The following is a 15,865-nucleotide window of genomic DNA, read 5'->3' as shown; positions in this document are numbered from 1 at the left end:
ATATACTATTTTATGTTCAAATAAATTTTAGAATTAAGATATTGCTAGTGTAATGCTCTGTAGCACTGCATGTTTCTGAGTGAGTTTATTTAGGCTTTGGTAGTATCTAAGAGCTGCATGACATGAATTTTCCATTAAATTTCTTCTCATTTTGGGTTAGTAAATAATGAAGAATACACATAGAAGGCCTAAAGTACCTCTGTCTATGCAGCTTGTAGTGCATGATTGGAATTTTGTATGTGAAGGCAAAATAAATAGTACAAGTAGGAAAATTAGTCTGCACATATTTCTAAATTGCAGTGTTTCTGTGTATTTGAAGAAGCTGCCTGATGTCAGTACGGACTAATTAAGGGAAAATCAAAGCAAGTGGTAAATAGGTTCTCATCTACACTCATTGTTTAGGAAGAGTGGGAGAGATTTTTCAGGTCTCGGGTATCTGACCCGATGAGCAGGGAACATTCTTAGGGAATATTCTTGAGTCATGGGGCAGAAAGAAGCTAAAGGAGGCAAACAGAGACCACAGTTGTTAGGAGGCATGGAAATAGTTGCATAGCTAAACAGTCACAGATTATTTTTTATATTGTAACAGTAAGAGCTAGATTTTGGCATGAAATCTGAATATTTACATAATTGAGGAAAGTCTAGCCCCCTGCTAAAACACCAGCTGTATTTTACTCATCTGACTGTGGGCAGCTTGAAAGCTTGCTGCTATTGGCCTTGAGTTTTTCACATACTCAGTCATGGAAATTTCTAGAGTGAAACACTGATTAGAGGCTTTGGAAATACTGGCAGCAATCTACTTATCTGCCTTTGAATATGTACATGTCTAGCTGGGTCTATAGATCTGTGAGCAATTTATTAAAACAAGAGAGTTCAAGATGTTAATGCTGCTCTGGCATAATAACTGTGCTATCAAAGCAGAAACTGTGTAACACTGTAATGAAAATTAGTAATCATTATTATTTTTGGGGAGTACCATTAAAATACTTGTCTCTCAGTATAAAGTTTTAGCTTATTAACATCTAAAAAAGAGGCTCATATAATGAGGTATAAGAGTGAAAATAGATAACAAGATTAAGTCTCTGTCAAAGTGATCAAGGGGAACTCTTAAGAGATTCATTAACTCTCAGGAATATATGCAGAAAAATTAATTAAATCCAAGACAAAATTTAATTGTGAAGATGGCATGTAAAATGGTTGCAAAACAGTTTCCTTTATGTTAGTAATGCTTATTAAAGAAAACTGTTATGTGCAGAGGCATGAAGGAGGTTTCCTCAGTGCACCAACTCCAGCATTGCTTTCTGTCCTTGTTGAGGACTACATAACACCTGGAACCTCTTTGGTTGCATAGGGACCTCAGTTGCATCTGGAATTTTTGTGTTACTGCAGTTCTAATAAAAGTGAAAAGTACCTGTGTCTGATAAATGTCTTCAAATATAGAAAATGTGGTGCTTTTTCCCCCCAAAGAACTCTTCGAGAGCTTCAGTGCAGCTTGGTGTGGTGATACTTGGAAATGAAATTTTGCTGTTGCCTGAGGTTAGAACATAGATTCAATCAGATAATTTCTATTCACTGCCTTTTGTTACTCACAAGACCTAGGGTAATATTACATGGTGTTACCCTAAGAACCTGGAACTGAACCCTGTGCTATAATGTTAGACCAGCTGTAGCCTTTCTACTAAGTTGTCTTTGCCGATCCAAGATACAGAATAAACAGTGTAATGAGTTGTTAAAGGCAGCATCAAGGGTACTTGTGTCCTACAATAGAAAGTTATTCAAAACTGCTTTGTTCTCATTTGTTTAGTGTGCTTAAGCTCAATATGCCTTAATTTCATACTTTCTGAGAGATTTTCATTCTCATTATCCACAGCATTGAGTTTTGGCTTTTGGGAAATTTTTATACTTTATTCCATTTTTCTATGACAAGTGTCTTTATTACTGGCCCACTGGCATATTTCATTTGTAAATGAATGCTTGTTCTTATCCATGTGTATCACATATAGATACCACCACTAAACTTTTCTTTTAAATCGATGTGTAGGTGGGAAATTTCAAGGCTAGAAGGGAATCTTAAAAGCATAACTCCCAATAATCTTACACTGTGAATAGCTTGCTTTTAGCTGAATTTTAGATCATGGTAAATATAGCTGTATGAATCAGAATAAAGCATGATTGTGAGAGCAAAGCATTGTATAGTTCCTTTTGGTTATATCCTGTACATCAGTGTCAAACTCTAACAGCTCTGCGTTCAAAGCCTGTATGTTAAAAACTGAGGGAAAAAAATGAATTTAAAGTGCTGGTTTAAATTGCATGCGGCTAGAAAGCCTCCATGTTGTTAATAAAATGCACTTACCCAGTTCCCCCACAATTAAAAACCTCTTTTTTAGGGAATTATTCTCTGTATTTCTTATATATTTGGTTTTGATTTTTTTTCCCTAGGAAGGTTTTCAGCATGGTTGCCTGGAAACCACTTCTTCTTCTCTACATTTTCACCTTCTCTACAGAGGCACAGGAGACTGGTAATACACTAAAGAAATGACGCTTCAAGTTGATAGCAAAATTGGTTTTTTACATTTATACCCAATGTGAGAGAGAGATGAAGAATTGATGACATTTTTTTCTAACTAGGAATTATAATTAGGGATAATACAGTATGTTTTTATGAAACTTATATTTATAACTACAATAGGAGAGTTTTCCTAAAAAAATGCAAAATTTAATGCAGCAGCTCATTAAATTTGGGTTTGTTCATGCATTCTGAGGTTTCATATGTGCAAAAGGAACGTAAAGCTCTTAAAATTGTAAGACTGCCAAAAGCAAGGTAAGTTACAGTATTTAGCAGTTCCATTTTGGTAGTCAGGTCTTTTGGAAGATCTGTTTAAGAAGTGTTCTGCCCAGTTGCAGGCTATTTTCTGCATGACTGTTGATTTGAGAAAATAATAACTGTTCCATCCATGCTCTGCTAGCTTCTGGAATTTGTGGAAACACATATGTTTAATACTTATAACAGAGAAATATGCTTAGTACTCTTTAAGTTGGAACTGATTTTTTTTCCCCTCAGAAAATAAATATTAATTAGTAATCTATGCATGCAGAATGGAGCTCAAAGGGCATGACTAAATTTTCCTTTGCTCTCTTGAGAGCAGGCCAACACATTCCTATGGTTGTGTTTCACATACAGAAATGTTTAATATGCATTTACTACAGATAAGTTCTGAGCAGACTGTGAATGAAAATTGTGTTGTAGATTTCAGCATCTCTCATTTTCCTATGAATGGTGTTGCAGAAAGATGTATCTTCTGATCCTCTGTATGATAAACAGGGGAAAAGAAGGAACTAGTGGGTGATGACAATTTAGCAGGATAGATGGAAGGGATTTTCTGGAACAGGCCAATAGGTCTTGGATTCTGAAAAGCAATTAGGATTTAAAATTGCTTTTCTATTAGATTACACAACTTTTAGGGGAAAAGTTGCAACATATTCCTTCAGTCTGCAGGAAAGCTTCCATGACAGACATAGTTTTCCTGGTAGATGGATCCTGGAGTACAGGGACAAAGAACTTCAACATCATGCACAATGATCAATGGCAAGACAAAATCTCTGGGTTTTGTGATTCAGCACAACAATGTGACATACGCTGAATTCCTGTTGAACACTTGTTATAACAAGAATGACTCCTTACAGAAGATAGAAAAAATTACATTACAAAGAAGGAGGCACCAAAACAGGGCAGAGACTCCAGTTTATACTAGAGAATCACTTAGTAGCAAAAGAGGCTTGTCCAGAGCCTTTTTCAGTGAGTACTCTGCTGACAGGGTACAGGATGTAGCAATGGCTTTGAGGAACAATGGGATCCATGTCTTTGAAGCTGACATAGGGATGACAAAATCCCCTTTGAGAGCTGTTTTTAATAGCTGATGACACAGGGAGAGTTCACAGTGGAAACCTTGATGCACTGAAAATCATCAAAAAGAATGTCAATCGGGTCTGTTAATCCAAACATCTCCCTGGTCAGGGTAAGGAACAAACTTTTTGTTGAGTGTATAATGACAAATATCCACATGGCTTTCTGCAGTCGCTGATAAAAGTACCTGAGCTGGCTGGACTGCAGTGCAATTGTTTTACTAGAGAATACTGCCCATGTTACTCAGTTTGTGACTCACAATTTGTACTTTGCTTCAGTCAAGAGCCACTACAGTCTTTGCTATGGTAAATAGCTTCTGAGGTAAGACAATGCTTCACATCAAGCCTTCATATGCGTAGTTCCTCAGTGTCTGAAAGGAACCACAGCAGATACTCCATCAGGTATCTTAATAAAAAGAGGGAAACAGACAACTCAGTGATATTTTAAAAAGAACCTCCTAGAAACATAACTTTGCCATCTCCAGCTGACCATTCTGCTTCAGTGGGACTGTCAGCACCCACTGTCTGTCAACAAGACTGAAGAGTCACAGAGGCACTGTGCAGAGGGGGGGTGTAAGGAAATCCATCCTTGGATATGTGGGAGGTATTGGCAAGATGTGAACAGCAATTCTGAAGTAATTCTGAAGTGCTACCCAGAAGCTTTTCCTAGATGAGAAACAGAAAGTGCTATCCCTTACTATATCTTTTGGATGCCAACAGTGGCTTGAATGCCACACAGCCTGAGAGGCTGCCAACCCCAAAGAAAATAAACATTCAGTAATGCTTTTAGTTAGCATAGCAACTTTTATCGGATGTCACGTGCTGGTTTTGGGTCTGTTTTTTCTGACTTGATGCTGCATTATCAGTTGCCTTATCATGGGGGAATAGCGACGTACAGAGCATACACAGTTGCTCTTTAACATTGCGCATTCATGCCAGCTATGCATTTAGGTAATACTGTAGATGTGGTTCTTAAGTTGCAAAAAGAAAAATGGAGTGCATGACAAATCAAAAAGCTGATATCTTCTGACTGTGGTGTAAGTGCGTGGCATTGATTGGGGATGGCAGGAAGAGACGGTTCTGGAGCATTTCTTCTCTCTGTGCTTATCCTTATAGGGACTGTGACTGTCCTTTAAAGCTCCTTGTTGTCTTCCTGGTGTTTTCACCATAGAGGTGGTATTTTACATGTGTTGGATACATGCTCTTTGTTCTGCCATAAAACTGATCCAATGCAGTTCTCCAGGGTTCATTCCCTTTGTGATCAGAAACCTTCTGAGAGAAAGGAACACCAGGATGACCACACTGCTTTTTGTAACAACCGCTGAGCCTCTCATGCATCCTAGGCTAGTGAGATCTTGAACACCCCAAAACTGGCTGGTGTTTGCCAGGGTGTTGGGGGCCAAAATGAAGAGCTGAGCCTTTCTTCCCTGAGACAGAAGCAATTCTGTGTGAATTATATCCGCTCAGGTAATTTGCAGGGAGAACAGCTGGGCCTGATTCAGTATGAGCTCTGCACTCCCACCCACTCTTTTTCCCATCAAGAGCTGAGCAGAGTCCCAGATGAAAAAGCATTCCTCGGCTTCTGCAAGCAGGGAGAGAGGGCTGCTGTGGAAGTGGAGTGCACTGCCATGGAGCAGTGTGACCATGGCTGATGCAGTAGCACCTCCTGGTGTTTTATGGCAGGGAACAGGGAGATGTAGTGGAAGATACAGCAGTGACCTTTATATATATACCTACAGGCACACTTGTTTAGAGAGAGAGAAGTCAAGGAAAGCATATTTGTTTTCATCTCAGTGATGCATATATTTATTACTAAGCTCTGCATAAATTTGTCTCATAAAATGAATATCAATTTTCTGCGAAGCCTGTTTTATCTTGTCCTGTCATCTTTTTTTATATATACACTGACCTTCTTTCCTGTAATAAATCTATTATTTCCCTTTACTCCAGTAACCTTCTCTTAAACTGCCAGATTTTTCAATTTAAAAAATTTTATTTCAGGGACAGCATGTTGACAGGAGAAAAAAGTACCCTTACAGCAGTAAGATAGGGCAGTTTAACAATGTGGATGTTTGTAGGACAACAGCTGGTGAGAAAGAGTTTGGCAACACAGAGGTGTTTGCTCCTGCAAATAAATAGAGATTAACAACAGGGTATAGAATACCTACCAGTAAATGTTTTACACATTCTCATGCACAACATAGTAGCACAAAAAGTGAACTATTTACTGCTGTTCTGTTATTATTGCTGGTACACTGAGGACTTGACAGAGAACATTTTAAGAGCTGAACAGTGTGGATGACCAACTGTCAGGGCAAAATTTCTGAGTTCATGCTTACCCTTCACACTGCCTCCAAACTATTAAAAGACCCAGGTCTTAGAAGAATCTCATTGTGAACACATACTTTCTGTATGCTCTACAAGAACACATACTGGAAGAAACATCCATTAGATTTTGTGTTCACATGTGTGTAGACATGCATGCATATAAGGATATATTTAACTGATTGCTTTTTGTGAGCTAAAAAGATAAGTGGCATAGATTTTTGATGTTGCTCTGAGGTCTGAATGTCAGATTTTTTTAGCCATATAATCTCATTCAATGTGACCTTTTACATTCAAAGATTTTCATGCTACTTTCCAGCAGATCATACCCTCTAGGGGGCAGTTTGTACCACAAGTGAAAATATTAAACCATAATGATGGTCCCTCTGAGATGAAATTATTTCTAGAAGTTTTTGACTAAAGAACTGAACACATTTATCTCTTCCGTGAGAGAAGGAAAACTCAGGAAACTTATGTGGAATAATGGGAACAAGCCCAAACTAGCAAACACAGAAAACAATCTTGTGATTGCTAAGTGTTTCAGAGTCAATGAGTGAAAAGAGAATAAAATTAGGTAGAGTGCTGTTTTACAGCTAAAATTGCACGCCTCTGACTTCCTTGCAGAGGTACAATAACGAGTAATAATGCATCTAGGATCACAGAATAAAATTCAAAGTGAGAAATGAATAATCAAGGTAGAGAAGAAACAAACATGTTTAATGAGGGCGAGATGATTGGGGAGGGAGAAGGAATTAACCACATCACACTATTTGTTATTATTACAAGGAGCGATGCAAGCACTTCCATCACTGAGGTAGCCATCACCTTACAACAGCTGTTTTTCACAATGGTTATGACATTTCATGTAGGCAGTGCTGCCTCTTTCTCATGTTTGTTTCTTTGGCCTGTTGTTCTGCATTTATATGTATCACCTGGTCTTGTGACAAAGTGACAAAGTCAGTCATCAGGGTTCCCTTTGCAATCGGAATTTGTGTTGTACATTCTCAGTTGGCAGCAAAGCCTATGGAGACATTTTCAAGATTAGGCCCTTTGAGGATACTGGGCAGCTGGAGAACAGACATGTTTTGCAGTTTGGGTATGTGCAGATGTCGAGTAATTTAGTTCTTAGTATTTGCAAGTTCACATGGCCACACTGAAACCTGTGGACTGAGGTATTTTATGTTTATGGAAAACCAAACTTACTGATTCTTACTTCTGGCTTTAAATCTACCATGTTGAATTTTGTTCCACTCCCATGATTCTGACAAAAACCAGGATCACAGAGTGTATGCTCATAGTTTCCTGTTTCCTAGATATATTTTTTTTTTCAGAATGCAACATAGATCTTTCTATAGCAATTGATATTTCAAGGCGCACGCAGCCAGTACCCACAATGCTTCTGAAACAGAGACTGCAAGCATTCCTCCCCAGACTTCTACTACAGATGAAATCACTGCCAAATACCAGCTGTAATGCTCCAGTTGACATTGGGTTCAAGTTCCAAGTATTGGCACAGAACAAACAATTAATCTTTGACTCTGGTTTTGAAGACTATAATGAAGAGATCATCCAGAAGTTCTTAGAGGCACAGACCACTGTGGACACCTACCTGAATGCAGACTTCTTGCAGGCGCTTGAGGAGAACTTCTTTAATGTGACCTCTGCTAAAGTTAAGGTAACTTAATGGTATGATCTTGGAAAAATTAGACAGTTTGGTATTTACAGACTCTGATGCTGAGTACTCCAGGAAGACAAATAAGTAGCTCAGGAATAGATGATGCTAGTAAACAGAATCACAGAATGGTAGAGATTAGAAGGAATCCCTGGAAGTCACCTTCTTCAACCCATCTGCTCAAGGAGGGTCAACTAGAGCAGGCCATCCAGGGCCATGTCCAGATGGCTTTTGTGTATCTCCAGGAATGGAGACTCCTCAGCATCTCCAGGCAACCGGTGCCAGTGCTCAGTCACCCTTGTGTTTTCTTAAGTTTATATAGAACTTCCTGTTTTTCGTTGACCTAATATAACCTGATATATCAGTTCCAATTTTCTAGGCACTCCTGTAGTGAGGTGGTACCCAGAACACTTGGCTTAATACATGTGATGATGAGTATTCACACAGACAACCTTCTTAGATCTACCATGGAATGATTTTACTTTGGGTAGTGGAAAGTAGTTTTCTTTCAGGGACTCCTATTCCTGAAAGGAAACTGCTTTCTTATTCCTGAATCTGCATCTTAGTCCAGAATAGTGACAGCTCGAAGCAGAAGTCACAGAAAAAGGTCATCTGACAAATTTGTTTACAGAAGTTTGTTCATGTCATTAACTTGTCAAATAATTTCAAATAACAAAGCTGAGTTCTACTTACAGATAACAGATGATCAAGAAAATCTGCCTAGGTGCTGCAGTTAATTCATCCATCTTGAAGTGAGGTGAAGGAAAAAGCATAAAGCTTCATCTAATCTGTTCGGAAATGAATAGGGATTCTTTCAACCTGGGTTCAAGAAATTCAGATCTCATTGAAGTGTTTCAGAATCAGTGCCTTGACAATTTATTCTAAATGAGGCACTGACTCTGTAAAACACTGAGCAAGTCCTGTAGTAGCTGTTTGAATATTAGCGCTTACTAAGGTCTCCATGCAGGAAGACCTTCCTACTAAGGAAGGACTGGTTAGTTCTTGCAAAATACATAAGGGGTTTCCTCTTCCAAATTTATTTTCACTTTTGTAAAACACCGATTTTAATCTGACATGGAGTGAGGAAGCCATATTACAAATTCCCCTGCTTTCAGATGAAAGTTGGCATTCTATTTTTTACAGTATTTGCATAGGTATGTGTGTCTTATCAATTTAAGTTGTCATTTGGTGTATATTTAATGGAGTTTTTTTCCAAAGATTGCTTAAAATGTCTGAACAGGGAACATGACCACACAAGATTTTGCTGCTTCTGAGTCTCAGAGAAAGAATTTGTTTGACATAAAAGTAAAAGCAGTGCTTTTTCCCTCCTAATTGCCAATTCTGGAGATCAGCATCAAGCAAGGCTTCTTTCTGCTTAGGCATTATTACTATAAATAAATATGCTGCATATCTCAGCATTTTACCAGTGGATTAATATTCCTCCCTGAAACTGCTTAGGTACAAATTGAGAGTACAAGGCTTTAGAATGCACATGAAATCACAATTTAATCTTCCTAGGATCCTGAGCAATAACATGCTTATTCTGTAAAGATTATTAGTTATAAACCTCATCAGGGACCATGATTCTCTGTTGGTTGAATTTCTTCTTTTCTTTGTTATTTGTTTGCTTAGCAGCAAAAAATCTGGACCTAGTTCCAGCATTTTTAACAAAACATGACTTGGATGTGTTCCAACAAGAGCTTGATGTAAACAAATGTTTTGTAAACATAATAATATATCTTTACATATATTTACATATAATGCCCAAAGTAACACCCCACATTCCCTCTTCCCCATGTTTTTAAACTGGAGATCGTAGGAAAAACAATCAAACCCAGGCCTACAGTGTTGTCTCTAACAACCTGGGATGTGTTTGCCCATCCATGGTCCAGGTGTCCGCTGCTATCACACAGTGCTTGAACAAGTGTAGTATTTGTACCAGTGCCTCCATAGTGTATGCTTGGGAACTTACCAGTTAGGTCTAGCTTAAATTCTTGTCTCCTAGCTGCTTTAGTACAGAAGTGGGATGTTTGGTGTGGCAGTCACTTCATTTGCTTTTGTCATCTGTGGAAAAATTTACCTTAACAAAAGTAACGGAGTTTGCATTGGTAAAAGCTGTGCCTTGCATAGGGAATGTAAAATATGAAGGGTGGGAGGGAAGAAGCTCTAACTGTGCTTGTCCACTTGTTGGTCAGAGAGCTTAGGAGGATTTTAAGTCATTACCATTGGGGGAAGGACACAGTTTACCTGTGCAGCTTCTTTTTGGGCAAACGAACCCACTCTGTGAGTGGGACCTGAGAAGTCTTCTGTTGAAGAGGGAGGAGAGAAATGAGAAAAGACTGATAGGTTGAAGGGGAACGGTAAGAAGTTGTGCTTTCCTCCATCCTGGAAGAGACTTAGTTATAGTTGTTTGGCCTGAAAAGATGGAAATGTAGACAATACAAATTATTAGCATCCTGAGGTGAGTGAAACCTCATGTCTTAAGAAGGAAACACAGGGCAGAGAATGGAGCAGGGTGATGTACTGCCTGTGTGGAAAGGGCAAAAGGACATAAATATCTGCATGGGGTGAGGATTAGACCCAGAGAGGATGCACTTCCTGGTGTTGCTCAGTTGACAGCCAACGGGAGCTGCTCTTGCAGATACAGGAAAATTTGTTCACTCTAAATTCTTCTCCACATTCACATGTATGAGAACTCTTCAGACATAAGAGAAAGTTTTTCAGTAGGTAAGTTGTAAAAGAATTTTTCTTTTACCTCGCATGCTAAGAAGATGACACATATAATAGCCATTCTATGTTCAGCAAGAAAAATCCCTCAAATGGAGGTGCTATCAGGGAAGAGCAGCTTTTGTGTTTTGTTCTAGTTGTTCCTCACTACCATTTTCTAGCACACATTTCAGATCTACCACAGTGTAGTGCAATTTGACCATCTCATAGCCATTTCTCCATGTGAACTGTATTTTTTACAAAGACTGAACTTTCAGTCCCTTTGCAATTGACTTGGCATTACTCCCTGACAGGTTCTGTTAGTATTTTCAGATGGGCTGGATGATTCACTGGAAGACCTGAAGAAAGCAGCAGACTCACTTCGCTTTAGAGGTATTATTACAGTACTACGTTGATGCTCCAGCCTCCTACTACCAAAGGCCTGATTTACAGCTCCCTCATTGCAACTTTTCCATGTCACACTGCCTCTCCATGCTCATGTGGCATTGCCCAGGAGTCCCTGGCAGAGTATTCCCTTCTCCATGTGAAGCAGTGTACATGATGATATGTCACTATTTGGCAGATGACACCAGAAACATGCCTAGGGGGCAGAGGTTCTAGTTTCTGGAGTCCAGCTCCAACAGCTGGAGCAATTCAGGACAGACCCCTTTCACTGGTGGGAACAGCACCAGAGGTTAGATACAACTCTGACTTCTCTAGGAAAAAGCAGGTTTAAGCTTGTGTTTGGGCACTGAGTAGCAGGCTGGTCTGACAGCTAGGGAGAGAAGTCAGTTGGAAAATTACTGGTCTGGATTTTTCTCTTACACATTTTTCTCAAGAGATTGCTTTCTTTTAACATACTGTGTTGAAGTCACGAAGTGTAAGTCCTTTAGGGAATTGCTGTTATTCAAGTTTATATTGTTAGTTAATAGTGTGTTTCAGGTATTCACTAATTTAAATCTGTGCTTATGTCGAAGGTCTTGATGCACTTCTATTAGTTGGCCTGGACAATACACAGAACTTGACTGAATTTTGGGAAATAGAGTTTGGCAGAGGGTTTGGATACAACGAACCTCTGAGTGTTGGGTTTGCAGATATTGCAAACATCTTGCAGAGAAACCTTGTAAGTCCTTCTGTGATATTAAAAAAAGGGGGGGGGGGGGAGGAATCAGTCTTTGTTTTATTATTAATATATGTAAACAAAATGTTTCTTGTAATTTTTCAGGATACTGTTGCAGAAAGAAAATGCTGTAAGGTTATTTGTAAGTGTCTTGGAGAAAATGGTGATCATGGTGTCCGGGGAAGTCCTGGAAGGAAGGTAGGAGGTCTAAGATAGACATTACATAAGAATTGCTTCATTTTTCAAAGTGTTTCTGTTTTTTGTAGTATTTCAGAGCATGCATGCATGTCTCCATAACATTTAATGTTAGGACAGATAAAGGAGTAACATGAAATGGGAACCTTTCTCTGCTGCATGCTTCTATGCGAAAGTATTTTTGTAATGAAAATTATTTGTGCATATAAAAATCATTAAGCACTCCTCTGCACGAATTCATCAGAAAATGAGGGGGATTAAAAAAATTAAGTGTAACTAATCAAGAGGCTTATTATCTATTGGGAACGAGTGACTTCCAAATGACAAGCTGAGAGTAGAAAATAATCCTTTTTCACTAGGTATGTGCCTTATCCTTTTGTGACTGGTTATTCCAAATATCTTTTTCTGTAAGTCTGTTTTCATCCAAAAGGATTGCTTCTTTTAAGATTTTAAATTGTTTAAGTATTTTTGAATATTACAGATATCACTTCTTCTACAGCATGCTAGTAGAATTCCTTATTAAGGTTTTTAATATGTGTAATCTCTATTTGACTGCTATTCATTCCATTCTTTCTACTTATTTCAGGAGCATGTGAGATAAATGATATCTGTAGTTCGCACTCTTCAGTTATGTGGTTGCAGTTAAATGAAGTTTTGGTTATCTCTTAACAAAAGTATAGTTTTCTAATACTTCTTCATAAACCAATTTACCAATTTCTTCCATTACTCTTGTTGATTTTCTTACACCTTTCTGTTTAACTAAAAGGCTAGATTAAGGTGCTTAGACAGTGTTCAGAATGTAGACATAGTTGTTTTGCAACTAGAAATTCCCTTTGTTCCAGTTTCTCTCTGCTCAAGTTTTTGCCCTAAAGGTATGATATTTGCATGACTTCCAACACAAAGTTGAAACGTTCCTATGTGTTTGCAAAGCATTGCAATAACTTTGTCCTAACAAGTTTCCAACTCCTTATGTTTTTCATTTCACCTTAGAATTTCATTACTGTGTAATGCTTCCTTTTCCAAATCACTACAAAGATGTTTAATTTGACCAAGTATCCCAATGAGCTTTGTTAAGCTATCAGAGAGTTTCCTGAAATAAAAACCTGACATTTTATATTAAACACTGTTGTTTCCTTGGGTTTGGGGTTTTTTTCACAGCCGTGTCAAATACATAGGACTGTACAGAGTGTCTGTGTAAATGCAGGGAGCCTGCCCTCCTCGGCATAACCACATCTAATATTCAGGGAATGTTTCTATCTCTAAGTGCAGAATAATCTGATAGAGATGAACCCAGTGTGTTTGGAGAACAGTGTTACTTATCTTTTAAATTTTCGTTTTTCAGGGAAGTACAGGTTATAGAGGATCTCCTGGCCATCCTGGTGAGGAAGGTGGGATTGTAAGTAAACATTTATCTCTTCCTTCTATGATGATGTTAGTTGGTGCCTGAACCTGTCTACGCTTATTCACTGAGTACCCATCAATGTTAACCCAAAATGTGTTAAAGGAGCAGGTAAATACACAGATCTGTTTCTCTGTGACTCTGCACCTCACCACACATAGTTACTCACTTAAAAAAACAACTCACCAAATGTGGGCCAGTTATTCAGTTAAAAAAACTAACCCACCTTCAAGTACAGACATTTTAGCTGGAGATTGGTAATGCAGTATAAACATGGCATGATAGTGAGAGTGAAGAACCAGGTGCAACTCAAATTAGTAACTGATGTTCTCTTATGGCCTATATGAAAATTTCCATGTGACTTGTATTTGTGTCCTTAGTGCACTGAATGGTGATATAGGTCTGTCTTTCTTTAGTCTTATGTGATGAATTAACCATTAATTATCATTGTATGGATGACATTGAACATTTTCTTTTGTTTCTTAGGGGGAGAGAGGCCCAGCTGGTTTCAGTGGGACTCAAGGAGACAGGGGATGTCCAGGTGTCAGGGGCCGTAAGGCAAGTATTTAACTTTGAAACATTTCCTGATGTTGTTTCCCACAAACCTGTTTTTCTGTGCTGGGAACAAATCCCTGTGCTGTCTTCCTGAAGCATGGATGGACAGCAAGGTCCAGCTGTAAGAGTGGCAGACTTTGTTTGCTGTCTCATTTTGAAAGGTATTTTGTGTAACCCAGGCGTGGTTGAGTGGTTCAGGATTTTGCTGACTAAGCAACTTGATGGTGATTTTTCACCACCAGCTCCCAGCTGGCCTTAGTTAAAGCTATAAAGCTTTATGGAATGGGAATGAAAATGAAGCCTGTACTGTCTTCCCAGAGGAAAGGAGTAAATCCTATATGTGGCAGTAGAGGGTTTTACAGTAGGGACTACCAATACTGAGCCCAGCATACCTCTGCACATCAAGCTATTTTGCCCTGCTTCTCAAGCTCAATAAAAATACTTTTACCAAATTTCATCTGTATTTATTTTCAATTCCAGGGGGCAAGAGGCTATAGAGGAAGTCAGGTATGTGTTTTTGTGTGTGATCAATTTTCTTTGGGAGCAATGTTCTGCTTCCTTTTAAGTCCATGTTACTCTGTAAAAGGAAATTATCAACAAAGAAGGAAAATAGTGTAAAAATTTCACAGCACTTAATATACTTTTGCTATGGTTCTGTAAGAATGGATTTAAGATTCCTATCACATTAATCAAAATCAGCAGTCATAATTGTATTTTTATATGACTGCAGTCATAATTGATTTAGTCTAACTGATGGGAAAAGGATTTATTTACTGACTAGTTTGATAATCTGTTAAGGTGGTAATTCTGGTCAGCTGAATTTCATTCTAATTGTTGAGGAAGAGGAGCAGAGGGAAAAAAAGGTTGTGAATAATATTTATTGGGGATCAGACAGCATTTTCACTAGATCATTACTGACATATTTTCAATATCCAAACTTCTCTTCAAACTGTTTTTCATCTCATCTGCTAATATTGCAAGTCTGCTTGTTTAACCTTTCAAACATACCTGTTCATCAAGGAGATATGGTCACCAACTCGTTAATAAAATGTGAAGCCTGGAAGACAATGATCTATAACAGTAATCCTTTCCAAGCTACAGTGATTAAAATGAAATTAACATGTATTGAATGCTTTGATACAAAACCACTTCTGAAAAAGACTTGTGAGCCTCCAACACTCAGAAGATGTTTGCCTCCATAACTGAGCAGCTGCGAGAAAGTTCAGAGAGTGTTTCTGAAACCTCAGCTCTATTTAAAGTACTGTTCTGTACTAACTTTTTAATCTTCTCATGTATTTCTCTTTCCTTTTCAATTTTCTCCTGTGTTCTCTGAAGTAATTTGCCCTCCTTCAAATATCCAAAACATCTGATTATAGAAGAGGGAGACTACTTGCTGATGATTTCGATCTGTCGAAGTTAAAAAGTGCAGTAGGAGATACCAGGCACACAAACCATACTGAAATCCAGTGAATATGTGAATATCTTCATTGTTGTGTCATTATTTCCACAAACTTTATTTTAGCTAAAAGTGTGAAACTTTCAACACACAAAAAATGTGATTCAATTGTGCTAACTCAGTAAGGCTGAGGCAGTTTATTGAAGTTATTGAAGTCTGCAAGGCATTTTACTATAGCTATTTGGAGAAAAGGCAATACTGAATATTTAATGGTATGAAGTTTGGCTCAGGTTTTCTGAGGTAGGAAATGACTGATGGAAAAAATAACACTTCAATAAAAGTCATCATTACTTAGTGTTCAAAATTTTTCTGGAATGCTTATTCAAGAAATTCTTGTTTGTGATGTATTAATCTTATCGAAGTGTACAGCCAGCTGTTTTTTCTTGTAGTAGATATAGAACTGTTTTAAATGAAAGAAGTTCTTCCTCAGGAATTTTAGCTTGGTAGTTTTGCAAAGTCAATTTACAATCAAAACCTACAAAGCAATTGTATCTGTTGCCTCTATCAGAGTGAGACTCCTGATGTTTTTAACTT

The 15,865-nt window shown here is 38.2% G+C and overlaps 2 protein-coding genes across 2 annotated transcripts in view; both read left to right on the top strand.

Moving 5' to 3' along the window:
* The first annotated feature begins 2,451 nt into the window (after positions 1–2,451).
* Positions 2,452–13,928, top strand: LOC121671928 (collagen alpha-4(VI) chain-like). Its single transcript, XM_042044258.1, has 7 exons — positions 2,452–2,519; positions 7,560–7,903; positions 10,921–10,999; positions 11,584–11,729; positions 11,832–11,924; positions 13,264–13,317; positions 13,807–13,928. The coding sequence occupies exons 1-7, from the start codon at positions 2,453–2,455 to the stop codon at positions 13,888–13,890; spliced, it is 867 nt and encodes a 288-aa protein (XP_041900192.1). The 5' UTR covers position 2,452; the 3' UTR covers positions 13,891–13,928.
* Positions 13,929–13,972: 44 nt separating this feature from the next.
* Positions 13,973–15,865, top strand: part of LOC121671952 (collagen alpha-4(VI) chain-like) — a 32,041-nt gene continuing 30,148 nt past the window's right edge. Inside the window, exons 1-2 of the mRNA XM_042044299.1 lie at positions 13,973–13,996; positions 14,356–14,382. Of these exons, the coding sequence (XP_041900233.1) occupies positions 13,973–13,996; positions 14,356–14,382 (51 nt within the window). The remainder of the gene's footprint in view (positions 13,997–14,355; positions 14,383–15,865) is intronic.

Source organism: Corvus kubaryi, unplaced genomic scaffold (genome assembly GCF_017639235.1).
Source record: "Corvus kubaryi isolate FWS band 111438036 unplaced genomic scaffold, C.kubaryi_AGA036_p1.0 37398, whole genome shotgun sequence".
Classification (NCBI taxonomy): domain Eukaryota; kingdom Metazoa; phylum Chordata; class Aves; order Passeriformes; family Corvidae; genus Corvus; species Corvus kubaryi.
This window is presented reverse-complemented; position numbering and strand designations above follow the sequence as displayed.

Bases quoted from the DNA above. Each gene is read 5' to 3' on its own strand.
- LOC121671928 (XM_042044258.1), top strand. From the start codon at position 2,453: ATGGTTGCCTGGAAACCACTTCTTCTTCTCTACATTTTCACCTTCTCT. The intron at 7,904-10,920 runs GTAACTTAATGG...ACTCCCTGACAG, and splicing joins TGACCTCTGCTAAAGTTAAG to GTTCTGTTAGTATTTTCAGA. The intron at 13,318-13,806 runs GTAAGTAAACAT...TTTGTTTCTTAG, and splicing joins CTGGTGAGGAAGGTGGGATT to GGGGAGAGAGGCCCAGCTGG.